Here is a 27273-nt window from a genome sequence, read left to right on the forward strand (position 1 = left end):
GCCAAGCTTTACCTGGCAAAAAAGAGGTAAGACATGAGAAGAATAGAGGATGTCGCTACTTCTCCATAGGAGCTGGGATGATGCGCGCGCGCACGCACGCACGCACGCACACGCACACACGCACACGCGCACACACACACACACACACACACACACACACACACACACACAATGGAGAAACTGTTAAAGATGTAATAAACATACTGATCTATATGAACTCCAAACCTCTATCGACACATTACATATTGTTGACCCATGGATGAAGCATAAAGTCAAATTAAAAGACAGATGAGACGTGAGGAGAGAGAGAGAGAGAGATTGATTTTCTTCAGGGAGAAAAAAAGGAAAGAGGTTGTCCATCATTCTGTAAGTCTCCACTGCTAGACCAGAGGCTGGACACTTTTGCACAATACTGTATAGTGTATATACATAGGCACTTGTGGCACGCACACTGGCTGGCACACACACACACACACACACACACACACACACACACACACACACACACACACACACACACACACACACACACACACACACACACACACACACACACACACACACACACACACACACACACACACACACACACACACACACACACACACACACACACACACACACACACACACACAGAGAGAGAGAGTGGGTAGTCTCCCTGACTGAGATTGGACGTGACAAAGCAGTTTGACATTTCCAGTTACCAGACGCTCTCCCCCATGGGTGTTATGGCTGAAAGGAGCTGTGCGAGATTGTCTGTGTGAGATTGTGTGCGTGTGTCGCGCACGTACGCGTGCGTGCGTGCGTGCGTGCGTGCGTGCGTGCGTGCGTGCGTGCGTGCGTGCGTGCGTGCGGGGCATGTGTGAAAGAGAGCAGCAGAGAAATCATACAAGGGAAAGAATGAGTGCACAATCGCACACAACAAAGAGAGGAAAGGAACAGACGGCATGCTTCAGTCTGAGCTGTTGATTTTTTTCCCACTTCGCCTATATAATCTGACAGCACTTTCTTTGGGGTGTCGGTCATGATGCTTAAGAAGAACAAAAGGAAAAATGCCAGTACTGTATATTATCTGTAACCTCTCACTTCTTTGCCAAAAAGCCTGAAGAAGAAGAAAGAAAGAAACCCTCCTGGAGGAAAAAGAAAAAACCCCTGTCACACCGTTCTGCCGGTAGTATGACCCAGTTTGTCTGAGGCAAGCGATGGCCCTGCAGGTGCGTGGCGTTATACAGAATACCGAGGTGTTGGGATGTCGAAATCAATTTAACAGCTCAATTAAGGAGACAAGTTGGCTTTCCCCCGCCGTTCAATGTTTCTTAGCTTGTGCCAATGAAATGCTCCCTCACCTGTTTGATGGATGCTGCTTATTAGTGCTATACCTCCGGCTGGGTCGTTGAAACGGCAGGTGCTCACACACACACACACACACACACACGTCTCCGCGGCATACAATATGCATGCATGGATACAAACATTGATGTGTCAAAATTTGCCAAGCAAAGTGTTGACTTTGGCAGATGGCCAGTGAACCTATAGAGCAGTGGTTCCCAAACTTTTTCATGTCAAGGACCCCCAAATTGACACTAATTAGCCCGCGGACCCCTCATTTGAAAAGATATGCCAGGGACCCCCATGAGAGAAGATTTTTACGGCTCTAGCAGTGATTCTCAACCCGTTTAATTTCAAGGACCCCCCGGTTTTACATGCTTTTAGGCTACGGAACCCTATACTGTACCTATACGGAACACTATACACCATGCTGCAGTTTTCACTTGCAGATGTCCAAGCCTTCTGCAGTAGTAGCATAGATTGTGTCCAGTACAGTGACACTTCTCATTTGTGTACATCAGTGGTTCTGAAACTTTTTCATGTCAGGGACCCCCAAATTGACACTTATTAGCCTGCGGACACCCTATTAGAAAATATATGCCAAGGACCCCCCATAAGAGAAGATGTTTATGGCTATAGCAGTGATTCTCAACCATTTTCATTTCAAGGACCTGCCCAGTTTGACATGCATTAGGCTGCCTGCGGACCCACCACTTAATGGCATTTCTATCTCTGGGACCCCAATTTATATTGTAAAATCAATGTTAATTTAACTCTGAGAGTGTACAGACCCATAAGGGTCCATTTGGTTCCAAACCATCATTTAGCTGGGTACCCCCTGGATCTCCCTCAAGGACCCCCGGGGGTCCCCGGACCCCACTTTGGGAACCACTGCTATAGATAGCAGAGACAACCCAGGAGTAGTTTCAGATTCACAGCTGGTTGTTCTGCATTTCTAGTAGGTCCAATGCTGCCAGCTGATCATAGCGTGCGCCACAAGTTGCTTCACTACAAAGCTAGCCTGGCCGAGCCAGCATGATTTCTGGTCTAGAGGGGGCGGGTGCCGCTGGGATCACGGCGGTGGATCCTATTGGCTCACCGATCTGAGAATTTCTGTTCAAAGAATGTGTATAGCAAAAATCGGCCAGCTGGTGGCACTATAATAGGGCAATGTTATAAATGATTTGTTCCTCAACGTAGTGTGAATGTGCGTGCAAAGTTTGACTGCAATCAGACGCTGCAGTGTTCATGATTTGCAGCATTTTGTTCAAAACGGGCCACTCCTGCAAACTTTGGATGTGAATGTTAGCCAATCATGATGGAATATGAATAATCAAACGGAGCCGACTAAATCACATGACTATAGAGAGCATGTGTACCGAGTTGGATAAAAACTGGAGTAATATCGAAGAATGTGGCCTGCTGGTAGCGTTTCCTTGAGTGCATGACTAGTCTACATGTGCTGCATAGGCTACAAAGTTTTACACAGATCGGTGAAGGTACAGCATAGCACAAATCAGCCTGTTATAGCGCCACCATCAGGCTAATATGGGCAAAGAATACAACTTATCAAGCAACTGAAATGACACATGAATCTGTATTTCGGGAAGTGTACTATCTGGGGGGACATAATCACTCGTGAAGCATCGTCAATCAGCAAACTGATCGTCTTTGGTGCGCTGGCCTGGAAATGTGCCACACCTTGTTTGAGCTTTTCAAATGACTGCAAAGCTACCGCAAGCAAGATGGACAGGCCGGCAGACGGCCGTGCATTCCTAAATACATCCTCGTGCTCCTTCTGTTCACTCAGACTGCCAAGGCGGACAAAAAGTCCTTCAACTGGCACACGAGACCAGTGTAGTACACGTGCACATGTCTGGCAGGCTGTATTCACACAGGAACTGTCACCAACAGGCTGGCCCGTGTTCTGGCACTAACGTCTGCTACAGTTCTCTCTATCCTGTTTACTTTGAGATTGAAACAAGAAAGTGTTACAGAAGGATGGATTACAGACTGCTACATTTGATAGCCCGCTCCAATTGATTGCCCGCTCCATTTGATTGCCCGCACCATTTGATTTTGTTTCTACAACGGTTCATTGTGGTGACAATTAAATAAAAACATCCATGGTGATGAGATTTCTGGGAGATGCTCGTCTGCCTGTGTTGTAATTAAGCGTTCTAGTATACTGTATATTATACTGAAGTGAGAAGATGAGATGAAATGTCTCTGTCTCTTCAAGGTCTCTGCCAGGGTTATTGTGGGCCAGCAATGTCTGTCTGTCTGTCTGTCTGTCTGTCTGTCTGTCTGTCTGTCTGTCTGTCTGTCTGTCTGTCTGTCTGTCTGTCTGTCTGTCTGTGCACGGCTCATATGATTGGATCATTGTGATGAAAGGCATCGCTCACTTCACATAAGTGTGATTCTTTTTAAACATGCCACTGACCACTGAGATGATGTGTACCAAACTACCAATGTGACAAAATTGGTGGTACGGAGGAGAGAACACGCCCCCAGCACCCACAACGTCCCCTGACAGATCTGTCTTGATCACATGACTATAATGTGTACCGATTTGCTTGGACAAAATCTTTATAAAAAATGTTTTGTAAAAAGAAAAACGGCTTCCTGGTAGGGGAACTATAACAGGCCGGTGTGAAAGATTTGAGGCAGAGGTTCTTCCTTGGCCTCCAGGGAGTGTATACTATATAGCCCGTAAAATAGCAAGCACATCCATGAAGAAGCCATGTGTGGAGGGCTAACTCCGTTATCAGTGCAGTTTAATGAAAGGCTCCAAGCAGAAGTTGTGTGTGTGTGTGTGTGTGTGTGTGTGTGTGTGTGTGTGTGTGTGTGTGTGTGTGTGTGTGTGTGTGTGTGTGTGTGTGTGATCTTGGAGTTGGGAATATAGCCGGGTGGGAGTCCCTAGGCTTATTATGGTCCCTCCTGAAGCAGACTGACTCATGTTTCTGGCTGGGAAATAGGTTCTTAATAAAACATTACGGGTCTGTCTGTCTGTCTGTAACCTCCCACCGTTTCTCATTGAGCCCTATACGGCTCAGCCATCGCTGGGCGCTTGCTCTCCCAGTGGCACTCAAGAGACGGCCCTGGGGGTTTCATTTCGTTTCGTTTCTATACAGGCATCGCCCCGACAGCTGCTGGCTGGATTAGTCATCTTTGCCTTGTCTGCGCGTGTCGCCGTTTTCCTAATGTCTCTTTTTAATAAGATTTGATGTTGCTCGCTCTGTGGCGTTGCCGTCATTTGTCGCCGCCGTTTCCAGCCCTTCTCTTTTCATTAGCCCAGTCTATGCTAATATTCACCTTGCTGTGACTTTCGCCATCTCATTTTCTTGTTTCCTTTTCCTCTGCACTCACTTCTCCTTCTGCTCAAAGGCAAACTGACCTTAACCCTGAAACACCTTGTGTGTCTGTGTGGGTGCGTGCGTGTGTGCGTGCGTGTGTGCGTGCGTGTGCGAGTACAGGTTAGGTTAGTCCCTAGGGACAGTCAGGTGGCTGGGGTGGCGGCGGATAAGGGGCCAAAGGTGGTTCTAAAGAATCAATAAGCGCTGGTTGGAATTGGGAGTCGGGTCATGAAGGTGTTCCCACCCGGGATATAAGACCCATAGCTCTCGTCCCCCCGGTATAGCTTTGTGTTATCCATCACACTGTATTTATCTAACAGGCTATACTGCTTAAGGGGGGGTGGGTGGTGGTGGAGGTGGTGGTGGTGGTGGAGGTGGAGGTGGTGGTGGTGGACGGTATCCTCTGCTCAGCCAAAAACATGTGGTCGAAAATAATCATGTGCTCCACATGTTTGTGGGTTGCACTTATACAACGACTTCCCATATTTCCCTCTGTAAATACTATATAAGTTTATATAGGGACTCTATAAGGACTCAGAGCAGCAGTCGTACCCAGACAACAGAGAGCTCTAGGACTCGCGCACAAGTAGGCCATACATTGGCGCAAGTTGGCACCTCGACAAGAGTGCATTTCTACACAAGCTTGGCACATGGTTGGCATATGATGCTTATTTTAACAACGGCACATTGTGCAATGTCAATCCATGTTTGTAAATGTTTAGGAGGTTTTAAGAGGAACAGTTTGAAGACTTTCCTTGAATTTGTTTCTCCAGAAGAGTAAACCGTACGAGTGCCGTATATAGTGTGTTTCTTTAGGGTTTTTCTTCAGCACAGCTTGAGAGTTCCAATCTGTAAAGTAATTATGGTATGGTGAACACCAGGGGCTAATTAGTCGACCGGGCCTTTAGGGGATGAAACAGGAAGCCTCATTAACCTCCATTGGTCTATATTGTTGTCTGGAGAGTAACACTGGGAAAACTACAGTAGCAACGGCAAAGGTACTTTATGACTCTTGGCTGTGCAGTGTGAACATTCAGAGCACACAAATGAAACAAAAATAGATGAACAATGCCATTGGTACTTGGTACATACCATACAATATACATGAATTATTTGTAGTGGGGTAAATGTGGCCCATTAATTCCGTATCTGTCAAAAAGGGTGAATGTTCACAAGCACAGGGTTTTGTTAAGAAATATGTTGCTTCGTTTCCTCTACTTGGAGCAGAAGTGGCTTGACGAGTGGCTGGAGGGAGACCCACATCAGAAGGGAATGGTGAGCATGTTATATAGCGATATTCAAGAGATGGCATCCCCATCTCTGGAACGTATTAGGGAGTCATGGTGTAACGATATGGGACTTGAGATCCCGGACGATGCTTGGCAAATGGCAATTAAAATAATTAATTCTTCTTCTGTCTGCATCAGTCATGGGCTACTTCAGTTCAAAGTGCTTCATAGGTTACACTTCTCCAAGAGCAGACTTGCTGAGATGTATCCAGATGTAGATCCGATTTGATGCCACCAGGCTCCAGCCACTCTCTGTCATTATGTTCTGGTCGTGCCCATCATTATCACAATTCTGGCTTTCTGTTTTTGAGACCTTCTCTTACATCTGTGACAAAGAGATCAGTCCTAACCGCTTCATTGCTGTGTTTGGGGTGGTCCCTGGTGAAATGACGGCATCGGTCGTCCAATCCGATGCTATAGCCTTCTCCTCCCTATTGGCCCGACGCCTTATTCTGTTCAATTGGAAATCAGCTATTCCCCCATCACATCGACGCTGGGTCGGAGATGTGATGGCACACCTAAAACTTGAGAAGCTCAATATTCCTTTCATGTTCTTGTTGTTTTTTTGTTTTGTTTTGTTCTTGTTTTATATACTGCAATGATGTCTTCTGGATATTCTATATCTCTTGTACAATGTTTCATTGTGATTTACATAGGTAGAGGCCTCGTATAAGCCCCTTGGGCTTTTTTGCCTCAGCCTAGCACTTTACCCTTCTTATATTTATATGTTTTTTTATACTGTGCTGAATAAATAAATACAATACAATACAAAATTCCACCAGGGGCTCCGCCCATAAATTCTATAAGGTTTGGCAGCCATTGGACTATTTTAAACAAAAATTCCCGGCTGAGGATGTTCAGGTGTAGGACGGTTGTCTAATAGTTGAATTATTCCTGTATAGCAAGTGACAATCTGTTTGAGAGCAATGTAATGTAATGCAATATGATATGACCTTATTACCTTTATACTTTTATTTTACTTTGTGTGCCTGTATTTCAGTCTTTTTTTTTTCAAGGTGTTCTTAATGTAGTGTATGCTTATGTGTAGTCTAGTGGTGTCTGTCTGTCTGTCTGTCTGTCTGTCGTGTAGAAAAACCAATAAAAACAATTTAATAATAAAAAGGGTGAATGTTCAAATGTGCCACTGTAGCCCATGGTGTGAGATTCTGTAATGAAAAGCAATTGGGCTGATTAGGAGTGTAGAGTAGAGGACTGCCTGTTATGAAGGCTATTTTAGTTCCTAGCACCTCAGGATGGGAGACTGCATTTCCCTCTGTCTTCAAGAAGAGCAGGTGGTTCATCTAATATGTGTTATATCTCTCCACGTGCTGCAGTTTGCTGGACACAGACAGAACCCACAGGCAGAAAGCCTGCAGGCAGACACACCGCGACTTGACACATGCACTAATGCAGATTGGTCGACAGACAGACAGACAGACAGACAGACAGACAGACAGACAGACAGACAGACACGTTCACATACAAAACAGGAAGGCTACAGCAGGAAAGACAGTGGTGCAGCTATAAAGACGGGTTGGGGTGAAACACAGGATTGTCTGTCTGTAGGTAGTGCCCACCTGCTCGCCCTGAAACATTTTAATCATCTGATGGCCAATTACTCTGGTGTCTGGCAGTGCAGAACAGAACCGTCACACTTCACTTCCCGCGCACAGGCAGATGGCCCAGCCCCACATGGCCCCACAGGCCCAGCCCCACAGGCAGATGGCCCAGCCCCACATGGCCCCACAGGCCCAGCCCCACAGGCAGATGGCCCAGCCCCACATGGCCCCACAGGCCCAGCCCCACAGGCAGATGGCCCAGCCCCACATGGCCCCACAGGCCCAGCCCCACAGGCAGATGGCCCAGCCCCACATGGCCCCACAGGCCCAGCCCCACAGGCAGATGGCCCAGCCCCACATGGCCCCACAGGCCCAGCCCCACAGGCAGATGGCCCAGCCCCACATGGCCCCACAGGCCCAGCCCCACAGGCAGATGGCCCAGCCCCACATGGCCCCACAGGCCCAGCCCCACAGGCAGATGGCCCAGCCCCACATGGCCCCACAGGCCCAGCCCCACAGGCAGATGGCCCAGCCCCACATGGCCCAGCCCCACAGGCAGATGGCCCAGCCCCACATGCTGGATATCCACTGTCTGGGCCACAGGCAGATGGCCCAGCCCCACATGGCCCAGCCCCACAGGCAGATGGCCCAGCCCCACATGCTGGATATCCACTGTCTGGGCCACAGGCAGATGGCCCAGCCCCACATGGCCCCACAGGCCCAGCCCCACAGGCAGATGGCCCAGCCCCACATGGCCCAGCCCCACAGGCAGATGGCCCAGCCCCACATGCTGGATATCCACTGTCTGGGCCACAGGCAGATGGCCCAGCCCCACATGGCCCAGCCCCACAGGCAGATGGCCCAGCCCCACATGCTGGATATCCACTGTCTGGGCCACAGGCAGATGGCCCAGCCCCACATGGCCCCACATGGCCCAGCCCCACAGGCAGATGGCCCAGCCCCACATGGCCCCACATGGCCCAGCCCCACAGGCAGATGGCCCAGCCCCACATGCTGGATATCCACTGGATATCCACAGGCAGATGGCCCAGCCCCACATGCTGGATATCCACTGTCTGCTTGTCTGTCTCTGTCTCACAGGCAGATGGCCCAGCCCCACATGCTGGATATCCACTGTCTGCTTGTCTGTCTCTCCAACTGCCTACTTGGCAGGCATAGTATAGCTTACTGTCTTGTAGGGATGAAACAGTTAATCCAACTAATCAATTTAATTGATTATAAAAATTAAAAATAAAAGATTAGTGAAAAAAGCTGATTTACAAGCTCAGTGTGTCGCAATGCGTTGTGAGCTTGTACTATTTTCTGTATTTTTCTGAAACACCGTTTTACGACAAAGACTGAAATAGGGCCGAATGCTAGTGTAAGTGATATTCTTTGGTTAATGCTGCATTGACATGGGCTCAGGCAAGCGGTAGACACCGATTTGCTTGGAGTAACGTGTAATAGGCTGGCCTCAATTTAAAGAGGGTTACTTGTACTGTACGTTTGAAGTGTGCTCTACGAGGCATTGGGAGTTAACCACCGTCAAGCTGGGGTCCCCATTTTGGGCTTTTATTATGCTTTCATTATACTTTTATTTTTAGAGAATAAGATTTTATCCACTATGTTAGAGTATCATACAACATCTAACTATCACAGCTGCAGTGGATGGAGGTGGTCTCTCTATTTGACACATAATGTCGTAAATTAGGACAGACACCAATGTGACTGCCCAAGTGTCCATTGACAAATAAGGTGAAATTATTATTGAGAGAGAGAGAGATGATAGGCTTTGGCAATGTGCAAAGTGAGTTTCCGGTGTGCTTCCAAGGCTATAGGAATAGTGACTCTGGCAGTGGAATTGTTTATGTGAAATGAAGATATCCCTCATATAATCGACTGATTGTGTTTCTGTCTCCAGACCGTGTCACAAAATCAATTACAGCGCTTTGAGCCTTTTTAAGAGGGGGGGGGGGGGTCATTTGGTCTGCCAAGGTAGGAAGAAATGAATACAAGATGGATGAGATATGAAAAATCTTTTCATCAATAGCATCAACATAATGAATGTATGCGTATGAAAAAAATAAGATTAAATCATCATTATGGAGCCGCAGTCGACATGACCTTGTACTAGTGTATATAGGCACAGCATGTACACCAATGTCTTGGCTTGTGCAGTATCAACGTATGCTTTTCAATACTGTCAAAAACACCCGTGCTCCTAGATATGGAGTCAACTGTATCTTGCGATGACTTCTTACAACTACAAAGGAGTTTATTAGCCATGTAATTATATTCCACTGTCACCACCACCCACACATCATCTCTGTTCTGTTCAACTAATTGGCATCTGCCGCGGCAACAAGTGTCATTGGCTCCTGCATGTGGCAAGGTATGCTGAATCTATGGAAGAAGGGAGCTTATTCCATATCTATTCATTATTCTACTGTAGTATTTAAATTCAGCAAGACTTGTCTAAGGCTAACTACAGAAGAACTAACTACATATTACATACTACTAAACATTCAGCAGCAACAATGTCATGCATGCTACAATGACTTCTATCACCAGCAGTTAAGCTTTTAGATGTTGTTGTTTGGTTTTTAATTATTTTACTGCGAAGTACATATATATTCGTACCCCCCCAGGTATGGGACGTTATATATTCGTACCCCCATGTATACTCTGTGTATATAGTGGTTGAGCCCCAGCAATAGCAGCTATTAACATTGATCTGGTTGCTATGCAACACCTCCGTCACCACCAGCTATGGGATGTTACAACTCATCTCCATTTACCAGGATTTTCAAACCTCCTTAATACAAATGCCATCATATACTGCAGTGAAATGTCAGCAAGGTATGAAGGAATGAAAAATTAGATCACGCCCAAGACTAGTTTCTTTCGCCCCCAAATTGGTTTTACCCAAAAAACAACTTAATGTTATTGCCTTCGCCTCATGAATCGCCCGCAGGAGGATACTTTTACAGTGGAAGGCAGAGTCCCCTCCCTCGGCTAAATCATGGTTGATTGACGTTATGTCCTTTCTAAAACTTGAAAAAATCAAATTCATGAATCGAGGATCCTTTAATATCATGATAAGCAGATTAAAATCACTTTCATCTGACTGAAGACACATGGTGCTGGTGCGCTCTGGTGGTGCAGATCTCTACTTGGTGCAAGATGTATAGCCTAATATATCAGAAATCATTACACATGAGGGTCAAGAAATGAGCCAATTAAGCTCTTACAAGCTTTATGTCTACGTATTTTTTTAATTAATGGATACAAGTGGACATCTCAGAAATTGATTGGGGTTTAATATGTTCCAAGGCACAAACACAAACTATCAATACTACATTAAGACTAATTCAGTATAATTGGATAATGAGAACTTATATAAACCCGGAGAAAGTAAATACATTAAATCCAAACATTCCTGATTTATGTTATAAATGTAGGGAACATAAAGGTACACTATTCCATTGCTTATGGGAATGTGAGGAGATTAAAACATTCTGGAGGTCTGTGGTCCATTATGTATCTCAGATTACATCAGGTCCAGTTATCCATTAAATTGTACACTAAATAGTAAAGAAAAAATAATGACTGACCTTTGCCTGTTACAGGCCAGACGCTCAATTGCGCTATGTTGGAAGAATGTCAATGCCCCTACGATCGGCTTTTGGCTGAGGAATTTAACGACCAGTTTGGCACATGAGAAACTAACGTACGTAATTAGGAAGAAACCTGCTGTATTCTATAAGATATGGGAGAAGTTCTTGGACTTCATTAAGCGAGGTGATATTGAAGAGGCTTTGGATGTATAGTGGTTAATTGGAGTAGTCAGCTCTGGTGTGGGGGTAGGGAACTGTGATGGACATTGTGCATTTGTTTGTTTAACTGTATGTAATGTGTTTCTTTTTATTTTATTGTTTTTTTATTTTTTATTTGTTCTGTATTATTTCTTTGAAGATTTTGTTTTGTATTTGCTGCCATGGGATGTGGGGGGGGGGAATATATGTCAATAATGCTTTTGAAATTACTATGTTACTATGTACTATGAAAATTCAATAAACATATGTTTAAAAAAATATACCCCCCTTTTAAGAACATAACCTTGTGATCCCTTTCTTCGTATCTTAGTTATGTACTCAATCTATTGTTTTATACCTGTATATATGTTGTTTGTATGTCTGGCCTCGTGGGGGAAAGATGGGGGGTGGATGGGGAGGATTGTGAAGGGAGTTGTGGGAGAAAATATAAAAACAAAGAGTTGTATTTTCTTATCTTTTTGTGAAACCTGCATATGATGTCATGCTCATACTCTTTGGATAAAGTTTCTTTCTTGCTTTAATTTCTTTAAATGTATTTGTTTTTCTTCCGTCATAGTTTTCATCCTCTCAATGGTCACACTTGCCGGAGGCTGTTTGCCATGCAGGGCTGGGTGCCTCGGAGTGAGGGTGATGCGAGTCGTTCCCGATACGCGCTGACCCACTAAAATTCCATCCATGGTCTCGCAGGCGGCCAGTTCGCCCTGCAAGTGTCTTTCCCCCCGAAGCCCTTTCTCATCTCCCTCCATTAACCCATTTTGAGCGGAAACCCCTTTTGGTGTTAGCATTATGTTATGCTTTAGCTATTTAAAAATAGCAGATCTACAAGCTCAGACCTACAAGCTCGTAGCGCGCCACTCGGTGGCGCGCTACGAGCTTGTAGGTCTGCTATTTTTGAAAAATCGAAGAACCACTGACATAGAAACATAGCTTTTTCAGAAAACTGTCAGGATGTAGAAGACATTTTTAGAATCTGATGGGTTAACCCAATAAGTGCACTATCACTGGTGGAGAGAGACGATGGTAATACGAGCTATTCTGGCAGTAGTCAAATGAAGGAGATGCTATAGCAGTAAGGTTAGCACAAGGTAGTCAGCCCTGACAGGAAAGTCAGCTGTGTTTATCCCTCTGGTTATCCCCTCCCCATCCTCCGTCTCTCTCATGTGTTTCTTCATCCTTTCTTCTTTTTGCATCGTTTCTTTATAAGGGGTTCAAGCAGGGGTGAAAGTACGCCGGTAAAAGATTCAGCGCCGAAATAACGTTCCGTTAAGAAAAGGGGGTTGCAGCTGTCAAAATCCCATATTAAATAACCTGTCACTGTGACACAAATGCATATCCAGTAACTAGAAAGGTGCAATTCTTATATGTGTATATTATAGATATATTTATTTCTTATTTCCTCTAGACTGTTTTTCCGACTATCCTTGGGATTGTGGGTGGGGGGAGGGTAGGATAGGGGATTGAGTTTTATTTTTATATCTGTTTAATACTTGCCCCTGGGCTACCGTTACAAAAACCTGAATAAAAAGATTTTGAAAAGAAAGAAAGAATTCTGGAAAAAGTGCAAAGTGTGGTTGCTGCAATCGCCAATATAGGTCGCTCCCACTAATTTAGCTAGCCAATTACAATGTCAAGTCACCCCTGTGATCATTTGTAAGTAATTGGGAGGGGTAAAGGTTAAATCTTTTGCATTCGTGGCGCCCCCTATGGATGAAAATAGAATTGCTTTTGGCTCTGTGTTGATGCCATCACCCACGACATGTGATTCAAATTTGGGTTGTATTGGACATTTGGCTCATGATTTTTTTCCCTCTTTTTTTAAATAGGCCCCTCCTACTAACTTTGGAAGCCAATTACGGCCGAACGATACGCACTATCAAAATTCTGACAAACTCTGTAGGAGGAGGAGCAAAAAGTGTGTTTTGAAGAAAATTCAAAACGGCAGAAAATCTATCCTGACGCAAATGGGCGTAGCCTATATGGGGAGATGCGACATGAGCCAGGGAATCCAATTTAGATTTTACGACCTACTGTTCAAGAGTTATAGGCCAAAACGTAAAGTTGGCTGTTGTAGCGCCACCATGAGGCCGACTTTTTTGATTTCTATTAATCCAGAAAAGCCTCTCTTTGATCTACAGAGTGGTAGTTATTAATTATTTGACACCCTGACACAATAGGCCTATGTCATTCTTGTGGAATATTGCAAATTAATTTATACAGTCACAAAATCAAAATCACAGTGAGGGAATCAGTGCACTCTGTGTACTTCCTTGTCGTTAAATAGGCAAACTGCACTGTGGAAGTGCTTCAGAATGCACACCAGATTCTGGGAAGAGAGCACGTCTGTCCGAGAATCATAGCTGATTGAACGCACACAAAGTGTGCATCATCATAAATGTCCATTTACTGTAAGTCATTCTGAGATACAAAACTATCACCTTCAACACATTAAACACAATCTTATTATTACATGTTATTCGAAAGTAACATTGATATTTATATTCTTCCACGTTGCCGTCTAGAAAATTGTCTCAAATGGTTGAAACATAATTTTTTATCATGGCAATAAGGTTTCTGTTTTTGGTCTTGACACTAACCAATTGCCTTTGGTAAATTGCAAAAATAATAATGCTGTGCTCTGCCATGGTCTGATGACAGCGCTGTGTTTCCACAGTGGATTTACAAAACGCACCCATAACGACGTTCACTTTCCATATCACATGTTTGTACATTATCTGGTGTGTGTATACGTGTACACAGTATGCAATGCTGTACAGCCACAGCAAATTATTTCTGGTGTACATACCTGGAGGCATGCGGGTGCACGGCCATGTGGCTTGTTGACGTCCACTGCTACAAGCTGCCATCCTCCAGCAGCGTCTTCATGGAACATCTGTGACACAGACACACAGCGTGAGGGGCAGCACACAAACAAAACAAGCAACAGACTTAACTCAAGCACAAACACTCCCTCCGGCTGCATCTTCATGACACATCTGTGGCTAAAGAAATAAAGCCAAGGCAATCACACGCCAGTCACACAAAGCCAGACACTCAACTCAAGTACACACACATTCACCAGCACTACATCAGTACTGTAAATTGCTTGACCAAGCAGTGACTTCAGTTTTCTTGCAGTGGTTTCCTATATTTTTCTCTATTTAGTGAACCAAAGAAATTGGTTTACTTTTGATGTACGATTACTGCAACTTGTCTCTTTTTATTATAGCCTACATATATTTTACCAGGTAGTCACTTGAGGTCAATGATCAGTATTACGAGCAAGACCTTGCCAAAATGCCAGCATTATGAAAGACAAAATACAGGACACAAAAAGACATCAACACAAAAGGTTGAGAAGATAGGGGTAGAGGGTAACTTTGCGTATAGCCAGCCTTCATCTGCCCTCATCGCCCCAGGCAGATTAAGATCTGGCCCCAGGCAGATTAAGATCTGGCCCCTCTCAATTGTGGGAGGGCTTCACGGCCAAAATGGTGACGAGCCAACCAGATTCGTCTGGAACCAGGCTATAATCAACCAGGGCCCAGTATGCAAATATAGGGCCGGACATTGCAGGGAAAAAAACAAACACTGAGAGGGACGAGACTAATATCCACGTAGTGATATTAGTATCGCTACGCGAGGCTAGGTAGAGGGTTAGGGTGTTTTTTGGGGAGAGAAGGTCACATTATTGAAAATAAATATAACACAAATATATTTTAAATGTAGCATTGGGGAATTTCAAATCACTAACCGGTACCGGCCTACTCGGAGCCCATGTGTCCAACTATCTCTACAGTTAAGTTTTTAAAGCTAATCTGCTAAACGAATCTTTGCCAAGTCTGTAGTCTGTCTATCCAGAAACAATAGAGCAGAGCCGAGGACAGTATGGTATGGGCTTCGTTTGTCTTCCAGGATCATGTCCTGTCAGCCTTAATCCTCCACAAGCAACCAGGGAAACGAAGTACAGTATATTGTTTCCGCCTTCGTGACTGACAGTTAAGTGTTGCGCAGCAGCTAATTACTTTTCACCCCTCCAAGATAAAGATTGGGGCATGACGACGTGATTATAATTTAATTTTAATCGCAACAGAAAATGCTAATTGTTTTCAAGGTCGTAATGTTGTCTTCATGCTTGTGGCATCGGCCTGTATCCCAGGACAGGCTAGGACTTCATTATTGGAAACCGTGATTATTTCTGCAGGCGACTCTCAAGTCTCAACAGCCACGAAGGACTGTAGTTACAAGACACACTGAGGGTGGAGGAAATTGATCATACAGCATTATGAATCTATGGACAAATTATTGAACAGTATAATTAGATGGAAAACCACATCATCAAAAAACTATGGATTTGAAAAGAAGGAAACAAAAAGCTGAGAGTGCTGGTTATATAAAAGGACTAAAATTGATGTATCTTAAAGGCGAATTTCACCACTGGAAGAAGTTGCAGTAACTCAGTTACCACTATTTGTAGAGAGAAAGTGATATTTTAAGGGGGAAAAAGGAGGAGTATGCAAAAATACAATCTCACGACTGAAAATGTTTGTTGTGTCCGAATGTACTATTTGTGAAACATTATGAAAAGGAGCCCCCCACACTAGCAGATTCCTAAACAATTGACACAAAATATATATATATATGAAATAATGTAATATTATTAAAACTATGATGTTTAAATAATATTATTCCTGCTGATCTACATCAGCCAGCCAGGTGGAAAAAAAAATCACAGATTGAGGCTTTAACATTTGCTTTTATGAAATATCTGAGACAATTATGGAATGCTTCTGCAAGTATGACTACTTCAAATGCTCTAATCTTAACACTAATTATGCTAATGACGTGAAAAGATGTGTAGTCGCTGTAATTATTATTATTATTATTTGGCCTTTCCTTCTTCAGCGATCCTAGACCTGTTTTGTGAATGCACACTGACGGCGTTCACTTCCTTGTTTACGGCCCGACTAAAATGTCTCTTTGCTCTAAATCTTCGGCACTCTCCATGGTTTTGATCAAAATGGCAATATAATGTTCGGTCTTCATTTCTGACTTAACCTAGCATCTCGGAATATAAACACTTCTAGAGAGACTTTAGATGTGACAGCGCGAGGTAGTAATGGGAGATTATGCCTCCCGCTTTTGGGGGGTAATGGAAGGCAGGGCTTTTCAGAGTAAAATCTGCCTCATCTGCTTGGCACTCTAGCACCTTGATTATGAAAAAATCCCTGGCAAAAGTGTTAAAAAACAAATAACCAAAAATCTACATGCTCAATGTGACACATTGAGAGCTTGTAGATCGGCTATTTTTGCTGTATATGGAATCCAAATGCCTGAAATCAGTCGTGGCGACTGAGAACTTGAATCCATGCCAACCACAAGCATGACTTGCGCACCCCTCAAGATCAGGCCATATAGGCTACAACAAATAAAACACGTAAGCCTCTCAGCAAAATAAAAATAAATCAAAGTGACTTCTCAACGTGCCTATAAATAAAATGCACAGCTAGGAAACAACAGCATACATAAGGAGGTGCATATAGTTTTCAAAACACACAACTACAAACTATTAAAGTGTATATGCTTCTCAAAACGTGCTCAAAGTTGCCTACAGGCTTACACACTAACCAACACGTAGCAACAGTTACTAGTTTAATCCAATTTATCCAAAGTGGTGATTGTAAATTGTAATGGAGGAGAACAAGTTTTTCAAAGCGTGTGTGGGATAGTCTGTTCCTCTTGGGGGTGAGAACAAGACTCCTGAGGCTGAAAAGCCTCTCCACGGAGCCACTGGGTGGTGTTGGGTTATTGAGTCGAAGAAAGATCTTCTTGAACATGGGGAAGTTATTCAATATTCTATCTGGTCTCACGTTCGTGGCCATTTTGCTTGAATCATGAATGAGTCAGCTGGAAAAGCGGCTGCAGCTGCGGCACGCTGCTTTGCTGCACATGCGCACAGGCACACAGCCACACCACACACCCCTCCAGGATGCACAGCGTATGGACGCTCTGGGAGCAAAATCACACAGAAGGAAGGAGGAAGACTCGGGGGAGTCTGGGCTTTATTCATCTTTTAATCTTGCCAACAAAACGAAGGACACATTATAGTAACGGGATTACTTTTTTGGAAACGTAACTAAGTAACTAACAACTAAATTGCAAAACTAACTTGTTAGGTTACTCAGTTACCCAAAAAGGTATTCCCGTTATACAACGCCGTTATTTATAACGCCGTTACACCCAACACTGCCCGGGACTCAATGTCAGGCTGCATCAGAACCTATATTTGGTACACATCTTAACCTTAACCCTTACCAAAGACTATGAGACCCAATCCCTCTCTGTTTAGCACTCAGCAACAAGGGCACATCATCATCATCGTATGTCCTAAAAACAGGTTTTGGGTTCAAAATGGGCAAAATGGTCCTTTTATGGCAATCAAATGAACAACAAAATAGGTAATAAAAATCATAATAGATATGGCTGGAGCAGATGTCTGAAGATTACCCGGCAATCGAGTTACAAGTCTTACACTTATTGTGAATTATAAAGTGAAACAAATGCAAAGTATGGGGAGAGAAACACAATGGTGTAAAATGAGACATTAAACCTATAACGGTACATTCTTTGAAAGCTTTATGACAGCAACATCAAAGAGATTTTTTTCCCTTTCATTTCCTTCTGAAATGAATTAGGCCTACAATAGAGGCCAGTGAAAACAGCTCATGTCAGGCCAACTCTATTAGATAAATAACCATTAAAATGGCAGAGAATAGCAGCAGGCTATTTAAAGGGGAATACCAATTGTTTTTAACATTGAACCATGTCGTTAATGTAACTTAGAGTTGTTGTGTGGAAATAATTTTTAAAAAAGTCTCTCCCCTTCTGTTTAGCCTAGAACTGGAGGTCTAGAACGTCATGTCATGTGATCAGTGACATCACGAAGGTGTACTCTGCAGGCCAAAGAGTACATCTTTGTGATGTCACTGATCACATGATCCAAGTTCTAGACCTCCAATTCTAGGCTAAACCAAGCCCCGGCCCAGGAAACATTGAAGTGAAATGGTGGCCGAAAGTCACTGCAGCTCGAACAGCAGTTGGGCCATCTACGTCACTATGGCTGCGTATGTGACGCACGCACGCACGACTCGCGGTGCTCGTTCATGCTTTCAGCCCGGCGCGTTCATGAAAGCTCTGTTGAATTGAATGTAATTCTATGACGTAGATAGGCCCCAAATGGGCGAGCCAACCAATTTTCCCACCCGGAAGAAGGAGTGAAAACGCCTCATGCGGGTGAGCAACTTAATGCAAGTGGATGGGAGGGGAATTCTGGTGCCGTCTGTATTATTTATATAATACAAGTTCAATGTTGAAAATGAGTGGTATTCCCCTTAAATAAGAGCAATTCAATCTTATTCTCACAGAACACTACTTCCTTCAGTATCATAAAGAGACTTCACCTTCAAAGTCGAACCATTGCTCAGCTAGATTCTAGAAGATGTGACAAGACAAAATGCATGTAGAAAATGTAAATGTCAAATGTAAAAAGGTGTCTTCCTGGCATTTAGCAGAACAACAAGCCAGCCGTTACGATTCACTGCCGTTGTGCTAACATCCTAGTTCTCCTTTTAAAAGTCTCCTTAAAAATTCTTCAAAGTGCTTCCTCATCATTTCTCCCCTTGAAACCTACAGTAGATCTCAATTCTCAATCAGCCTATGCAGTCTTGAGTTGTATTCTACAAGATTGCAAATGGGGCAAGCAAGTGCTTGTCCAATCACTGGAAAAATAGCTGTGGTTCAAAAATAGTCTGACACTCTGAAACTCTGCTAAGTTGAATGGGCGTGGTATAAAGCAGCGGTTCCCAAAGTGGGGTCCACGAACCCCTAGGGGTACGCGACGCATAACCAGGGGGTACCCGAAATAATTAAAAAAAAAAAATGTAAACTTTTTTTAACATTAAAATTATGTTTATCTACGTGGACATTTATGCCAAGTTGCGCAATAAACTTATTTTTGTTGTTCATTGTGTTTCTCCCATGTTTGCTTTGAGCCAATAGCTGACATGATTACTAAAACTACAACATCAGTCAACCTGTCGTGACCCCAAACAATAACAGCAGGACGCATGCTGCAGAAACAACAAAAAGACTCAGGGCGCTTGAAAGGTTTCTGCAGATGAGGGGGTACCTGGAAAAATGTCTACCCCAAAAGGGGTACCTGGTCCAAAAAAGTTTGGGAACCCCTGGTATAAAGTGTGAATGCAAAGTGTGACAAGACAAGAGTCTGAAGTGACCAATCACTAAAAACCCAGTATATTCTCTAGGACTGAATCCTGTATGGGAAATGTGTGAAATTGTGGGCAATCTTCCAGTGGGACTGTCTATAATTCCTCGATATGAAATCATGCCCTAGTGCCAAGGATGCCCTTTCATGTTGATGACGTAATGATCTTAACAGATTCCAACCCTATTGGTATACAACTCGGACAGCAATGGTGCCTTGTTGTCAGTGTTTTTCGTGTTTGTTTTTACCCGTTTTCAAGGTCTTGAATTGCTTTGGTTTCTATTGGTGTATATTCATGTTCTGACTGCATTCTGTCATGTTAAAGTGTAGGCTATTGAAGCAGCATATCACATGAAATTAACATGACAGTAATTATTAACCACAATGACTTAGAAAATTGTATAAACTAGTCCTTAACCGTTCGAAGATAGATCATAGCCTATTATTGATATATGCATTTTGAGGCAGTGGTCCACGAAGCAAGCAAAGCTCTGCCTCGTTGCACACACTAGCACGCGACCCGTCAGCGGACTTGTCGTTGCACACACCCGTGTCCCGAATGCTGCTCCATAGTCCATTTGTAAACCGAGGCACGGAAGTTAACAAAATTTGATAGGAAACTGATACTGGTGTAACGCAACAGGCATTCGATGCTAATAAACAGTGTACAATTTGATAAAGTGAAAAAGGGCCTTGTCAAGACCTCCATAATGTAATTGTAATTTATTTTCAATAATGCAATTGAAAATAAACATTTTCACGATTTTTCAAAAATAGCAGACCTACAAGCTCGTAGCGCGCCACCGTAGATCTGCTATTTTTCAATAGCTAAATTATAACATAATGTTTAAAACACCAAAAGGGGTTCCCGCCCAAAATGGGTTAAGAAGGTGACGCTATTGAAATGATATGACTCACCCTGCTCTTTCCTTTGTGTCTATCTGCAGAGGTGTTGTTTTCAAAGACTCATCAGTCTGTATTGATTGTTTTGGCAGAGTGATTGTTATTTGGGGGTGCTTTGACTACGTGCTCCGTCATGCCTCCCGGCATACAGAGAGACGTGTTCTCTCCTACTCTGTCTGAGATGGATTGTTGCCGTGCCTAAACCCAATGTTTATTTGAAAGATCATTATACCGAGGAAATGACATGCAGTAATAGCAAATGGTAAAATGTTATGAATTATTTTGTAGAGTCAAGTCAAAGTAATTGTATTTGAATTGCAGCTAATCACAACAGAAGTTATCCCAAGGTATTTGTCATGTAGAGTACAGTAGGTGTAGAGAGTAGTCTTTATAGGAGGGCATACAGCATATACTGTTACAGGTAAATGGTAAATGGTGCATTTATATAGCGCCTTTATCCAAGGCGCTTTACATAGATTGTGCATTACATTCACCCATTCACACACACATTCATACACCGATTGCGGCGGAAGCCATGCAAGGTACCAACCAGCACATCGGGAGCAATTTGGGGTTCAGTGTCTAGCCAGGAGGAGCCGGGATTCGAATCGCCGACCCATGGATCATTGGACGACCTGCTCTACCTCTTGAGCCACAGTCGCCTACAGGGAAGTCCTGGTGTATTATACAGTACCATGATATTCCTTTTGGGGCTAACTTCATTGGCACGCCTGATAACGGTAACATCTGATTCGAGTTTGGTCAAAAGATATAGTTGCTGTCAAGCAGAACTTTGTGTTTTTTCGTAAACTAATGCCCTACTTCAGGGTTCCCCAATAGACAGCCCGCGGGCAGCGCCCCCTTGTGGCCCCTGGAAGAATATAAAAATAGATTTGTTTTTGTCCCAGACATAAATGGCATTAAATGGGGGTCAGTAGCCTATGCATGTCAAACTGGGCATCCTTTTCAAATGGGACCTCGCGCGTGCGGACTCGGCCCCCAGCCTGGTACCCTAGTCAAAATATGGCCCTTGGGGAAAATGAATTGGGGAACCCTGCCCTACTTCATCATATCATCAAAAGTAGCAGATCAACACGTTTGCAATGCTGCAATTTGAATCCTGAAGAGTAACAGTTTTGGACATATGAGGTTACCACCCGAGAGAGACGATATAATAAGATCCAAGTCAACATTTCAGCTGTGCTAAACACTAAACAGTACATGCACATGTGGCTGAGCAAAACAGTCTAATATGCCATTAGTCACTGGACAGAACTGATCATGTAAGACATTGATTAGAAATACATGTTTTAAAATCCATTTTGTGTACAAATACAATAATCAGTATGACATTAATCCTTAATAGCAATTCCCTCCAAATGCCCTCTCTTCTCCAAGACACTGTAGCAACAACTTCAGTAGCCCAGGGGCTCACTCTGCACTGCCAGTCTGTCCCTGACAGGTTGTTGCGTCAAATCACTGTGCCATTTCACTCGCCGACATGGGTGCGCATGCATACAGCAGGCACTGGTGTACTGTGGATTTTTACATGTGCACGTGCACTGTAAACACTCACGCATACACATGCACATGAGCGATCAGCGATTGAAATAACCTACTTACATTATACAGTATATCAAATGTTATTTTATTTACTTTCATAATGGGTCCCAGCAGGGATCAGTACTAACAAGGACATGCCGGTTTCCCTAAAAGTGAACACTGGATTTGTGTTCGTTGAAGCACTCTGCCAAGTTGGCGGCAGGCCTGCCTTTCACCCCTGTCGCTGGGAAGCGAACCCTGCGGTAGTGGCCGCATGATGCCATCAACATGCTCTGGAATGCGCCTTCCTCCGCGTCATCAGTGCCCATACACGAGGCGTGGCTGGCAAAAGGGCCTTTCTGTGTGGAGTTTGCATGTTCTCCCCGTGTCCCCTAGGGTAGGTACAACCCTTGTTGTTGGCTTTGTGCCGAGCACTGCCGACGATGCGTTCACGGATCACAACAAACTAAACAGTGGCAACGCAGTGGCTTAAAATTGAACTATAAAAGTTTAAAGAGAATATTTTGTCCAGCAGCAGCTGCACGTAAAAACTGCAGTGGTGGACGTTTCAGAGTCAGTTGTGCCCTTCAAATCTCCCTCCTGTGTGAATAGGATGGGATAGTTTAGGTGTACGCTACTGTATTTGTTTGATGTAATGTCATAATGGTAGTACCCGGAGAGCCAAATATTTTCTGAGGTGGTACTTGGTGAAAAAAGGTTGAGAACCAATGCATTAGATAATTGACACTGGGTAAAATGGGTTGCAAAATTGTGGGATCAAATTATCTAAAAAAAAACATGCTCTGGAATATTTTATTCGTTTTATAAATAAGACTTATTACAGGTCTCATTCTCTCCCAATTCTCCACGAATCTCTGCGATTAAAAATGTCCTATAGTCAGCAGAAGTGAGATTGTCAATTCCTTGTGTCAATTGTGTTTATATAAGATAATAGACTATTCAAAGTAGATAATATTTGTGCTGTGTGTTGTGCGCAATTGCATTCGGTCTGTTCAGTTTCATCCATTCATTGTGCATAATATAACATTATATATAATCAGTAACATGTACGTAATATGTATCACTATAAAATGTCGTTTTATTGAAAGGCAAACAAAGGCTAGAGAGTAACTAACCGGGTTGTCCAATGCCTCAGTGAGGCTGCAGAGTGGATAGAGACTCTAGCAACTTTGCTGGACACACAAAACAACCTTCTGTATGAAATATAATTTTATTCCAAGGCAGCGAAGCGTCGCTCTACCATGGGTAAAGAGGGTGAGAGCCAAGATTGCACTGGGGACATTGTTTGCGCAGTCTTCTCTTAAAGGCAATGGCATGTGGCACGGTGATTAGTTTCATTATTGTAACGCCCAAACCACACCTATGCATAATGTAACGGGTAGTGGAGGTGTTTTAGGGATTTAGGCTGGTGTCCAAAGACCAAGATAGCCTAGCTTATACACATTGCTAAATCCCCAAATTACGGATTTAGGGACTCTGATCTTCGTTCCTACTCTCACCTATGGTCATGAAGTGTGGGTCATGACCGAAAGAATAAGGTTGCGAATACAAGCGGCCGAAATGAGTTTTCTTGGCTGGCATCTCCCTTAAAGATAGGGCGAGAAGTTCAGTCACATGAGAGATAGTAGAGTCGCTGCTTCTTCGCCTGGAAAGGAGCCAGCTTAGGTGTTTCGGGCCTCTGGTTAGGATGCCTCTCGGGCGTCTCCCTAGGGAGGTCCTCGAGGCACGTCCCACTGGGAGGAGACCCCGGGGCAGACCAAGGTGCAGTTGGAGGAAACACATCGACTCACTGGCCTTGGAACGTCTCAGGATCCCCCAGGAGGAAGTCACAAATGTTGCTCTGGAGAGGGAAGTCTGGAGCTCTCTGGTGGAGCTGTTGCCCCCGCGACCCGACTACGGATAAGCGGTTGAAGTTGGATGGATGGATGGGACTCTGACGTAAGATATGGCCCACAGTGCCTTGGTGTACTGTGAATGGCCCATTAGAAGTTATGCTGATCTTAATCCTGTTTCTACAATTGACTATTTCTCCTTTCATGTCAGTTGTGTTGGGGAATAACGTGGTGCAGCTGGCCTTTTCTAAATGTCCGGCTGAGGTCACAACATGGAGCCATCAGTGTGACCTCCTCAAGACCAGGGTTAAGGGACAGACAAGAGTTTGTCATGGGGTTACAGTATCAAGAGGCAGTGTACTAGTCTTGTCAATGCTGTGAGCGTGTGTCTGTGTGAGCACATATTGTGTGGTGGCCTTACCTGTGTTGTAGCTGTAGAGGTGGTGCTGCTCCTTGAGCCCCACATCTGCTGGAACTGCACTCTGATTTCAGCAAACGTCTCAATGATCACAGCAATGAACACATTCTGGCAGAGAGACAGAGAGAGACGGGTCAGGGAGATGGACAGAGAAACTAATAATTGGGAGTGAAAATGAACCAGCGGAGATTAGTTGTTATGTCTAGCCCAAGACCAGAGGGGAGCAGGAACAGTGGTGATTAGATATTGAGAGTCCATTTCCCCCAATTTGAGCAATGCCAGGTGAGAGAGGACATGGTAAAGAGCTGGTCGGGGTGGGAGGGGGTGGGGACGGGCTGGAGTGGAGTGGGGTTTTCTATTGTTTCTAACCTTGACGAGCCAGGCGAGGAAGAAGATGAGGGTGATAAAGTAGAAGTAGGAGCGCCAGCGAGGGAAGCTGTCGATGGCTCTGTACATGAGGAACACCCAGCCCTCCTGGGATGCAGCCTCGTACACTGTAAAAATACTGGTACCTGAGTCAAGGGAGAGAGAGAGAGACAAAGACAGAGAGAGAGAGAGAGATCCACATTCAAAAAACAGTCTTAGCAATCAATCACTTAGCAAAAATAGTGCCTGTAAGCCAAAGGGGGGATCAGAAGGGTCTATATGTCCCCGGCTCCCCGCACTATTGGGAGATTTTCCCCGACCCGGCACTGGTCGCACCATTCCCATTTTGTTGCGCAATCGTCGTAGAATTGGCTGCACGACCATTCTGCAGTTGCTCTCTCTCTCAAGATGTCAGACAAGCATAATACATAACATCGTTCTTTGTATATGCTGGCTGCAGTAAGTGTGAAAACAGCAGAGGCTCGGGCTGCTAGGAATGATCAAGGGCTGCTGTGACTGGGGAGCATGAGGTCAGTCCGCTGCCCCCCCCCCCCAGGTTGGCAGAGGAAGTGTAGCGCCCAGGATTACATTAGATAATTGACACTGGGTGAAAAAAAAATGGGTTGCAAATTCGTGGAAGAAAAATTATATATATATATATTTTTTAAAAGGGCTGCTGTGACTGGCTGACCAGGCCAGGGATCAGATCACTGCAGCGAAATATATGGGGGAACAAGAAGTTATTTCCCCATCAGTTAAAGTGAAAGCCTAGAGAGCACGCCACACCACTCTGATCTCAAACCAATTTCCGGAGTCCATTAGGGTTTGGCTCCATCATTTTGAACCCGTGAAGAACTCTATGTGTATACTATTACAATATCATTTATTATCTATAATATGTTCATTATTTATTCTGTCTTCCTTATTACTAAGTGATGTTTATGCAATCCAATGTTTCATGTAGGCTAGTTCTTAGAACTTTCACGAGGGCCTATGAGTTTGAATGTCCCTTATTAACACCTTGCTTGCCCGGACCTATTTAATCCATTACTAAAATGTGCCCATCATTTATAGCGCCCGGACCACTTATACCGGTGCACCGGAAGTTGTTGTGAATGTCTGTGTAGCAGCTAACAATAGCCACACCACTCTAGAGTCGATCGACAACAACGGGAGGTAAGAATAAATCTATTGCGACTAGCGGAGCGCCGTCTAACACAGGATCTTTTCAGAATTAGACGGGATGATTTAGATCGCGAGTTATGAACGTTTTAAGATTTTCGTTTTCATCCGCTAAACAGGCAGGGAACATTTTCGATGACGTGTCACTGTTTGACACGTCATCGGATTGGGCAACAAGCGCTCCTAGGCTGTGGAGGATGCGATCGGTTTTGATATCATTAATCTCCGTCCTATTTATCAATCGCCGCCTTGGGCACTTGACCATGAACTTGAACTTGACGGAGATCTCCGCCCTGGGCCTCCATGGTGTTAATAGAGAGTCAGGGAATTAGATAGAAAGTCAGGAAATTATTTTCATATTTACAATCTATTCTTTAACCAGCTAGTGCTTATAGTTAGTTAATTCTTCGGATCTACCGGTACACGAAAACAAACAGCAAACGTCATGAAAATATTACCGGTAATAATAAATTGTCCCCGCACTTCTGAGCGTCTGATGGCGCGCCTGATGTAAGCCAGCTTGCAACAATGAACGTGCCTGCCTTCAGATCTGGCCTTCCAAGCAGACAAACATCTTGAGCTTCACTTTTCATTTGTAATGATTAATAATTTGTAATGAGCTAATGATGAAAAAAAAGTGCACCATCGAGCTATTAAAATAATGAAAGGTGTCTGCTAGACACATGCCGCAAGGCATATCTATATCTTTATTATGTTTGGTGATGATTTTTCATGTCATGCTTATGAATTGAATACCCAGGACCTGAAGTATTCAATCAATCAATCAATCTAGGATATTGGAGCATTGGATTTAAATAACACAAAGACTGTTTGAAAACATGACATTTGGAGGTGTTGCAGCATTGGCCAGGGGTAATTTTACATTCTGCCTTTCCTTCATTTAAAACTAAATAAATAAAAAGTTTATTTCATTGAGATCAGCCTGCAAGTTGGGAGGAGTACAGGATTGTGAGAAAATCAGTGCCAATTGGCTGCTATAAAGTTCTTCCTTTTTGAGTTCCCAAAAGAGTGAACAACAGTTGGTCAATTTTGGTTCCTCAAAGTAGAGCATGTTTATTTGACGGGTCTGATCTAAAAGAGTTTTAAGTATTACTAGCTTGTCTGCAACTATTACATTCTTTGTCTGCTTGGAAATGGGGTCATAGAGAGATCTATGAATGAACCCACTCATATGAAACATGCCCGAGGAAGAAAAAGACTCATAATAACAATACTTGAAACAGACACGAACAACCTAGTTTTTCCACTAATAGAAATATGTTTTTGTTGAAAAATGTAACTGGTGTTCGTGGTTGTCATTTATTATGGTTCCAGTGCCTGAAGGTAAAATGCACGATA

General features: G+C 43.9%; 1 protein-coding gene across 5 annotated transcripts in view; it reads right to left on the reverse strand.

Annotated features, from left to right (window-relative positions):
- The window catches only part of nalcn (sodium leak channel, non-selective), a 127520-nt gene that overhangs the window by 81790 nt on the left and 18457 nt on the right, over positions 1 to 27273 (reverse strand). For all 5 annotated transcript variants that reach the window (XM_079517969.1, XM_079517972.1, XM_079517971.1 and 2 more), the window contains 3 exons: positions 24736 to 24878; positions 24370 to 24474; positions 14173 to 14259 (listed from right to left, as the gene is read on the reverse strand). In XM_079517969.1, the coding sequence (XP_079374095.1) occupies positions 14173 to 14259; positions 24370 to 24474; positions 24736 to 24878 (335 nt within the window). The remainder of the gene's footprint in view (positions 1 to 14172; positions 14260 to 24369; positions 24475 to 24735; positions 24879 to 27273) is intronic.

This window comes from Electrona antarctica (genome assembly GCF_951216825.1).
Source record: "Electrona antarctica genome assembly, chromosome: 13".
NCBI classification, from domain to species: Eukaryota; Metazoa; Chordata; class Actinopteri; order Myctophiformes; family Myctophidae; genus Electrona; species Electrona antarctica.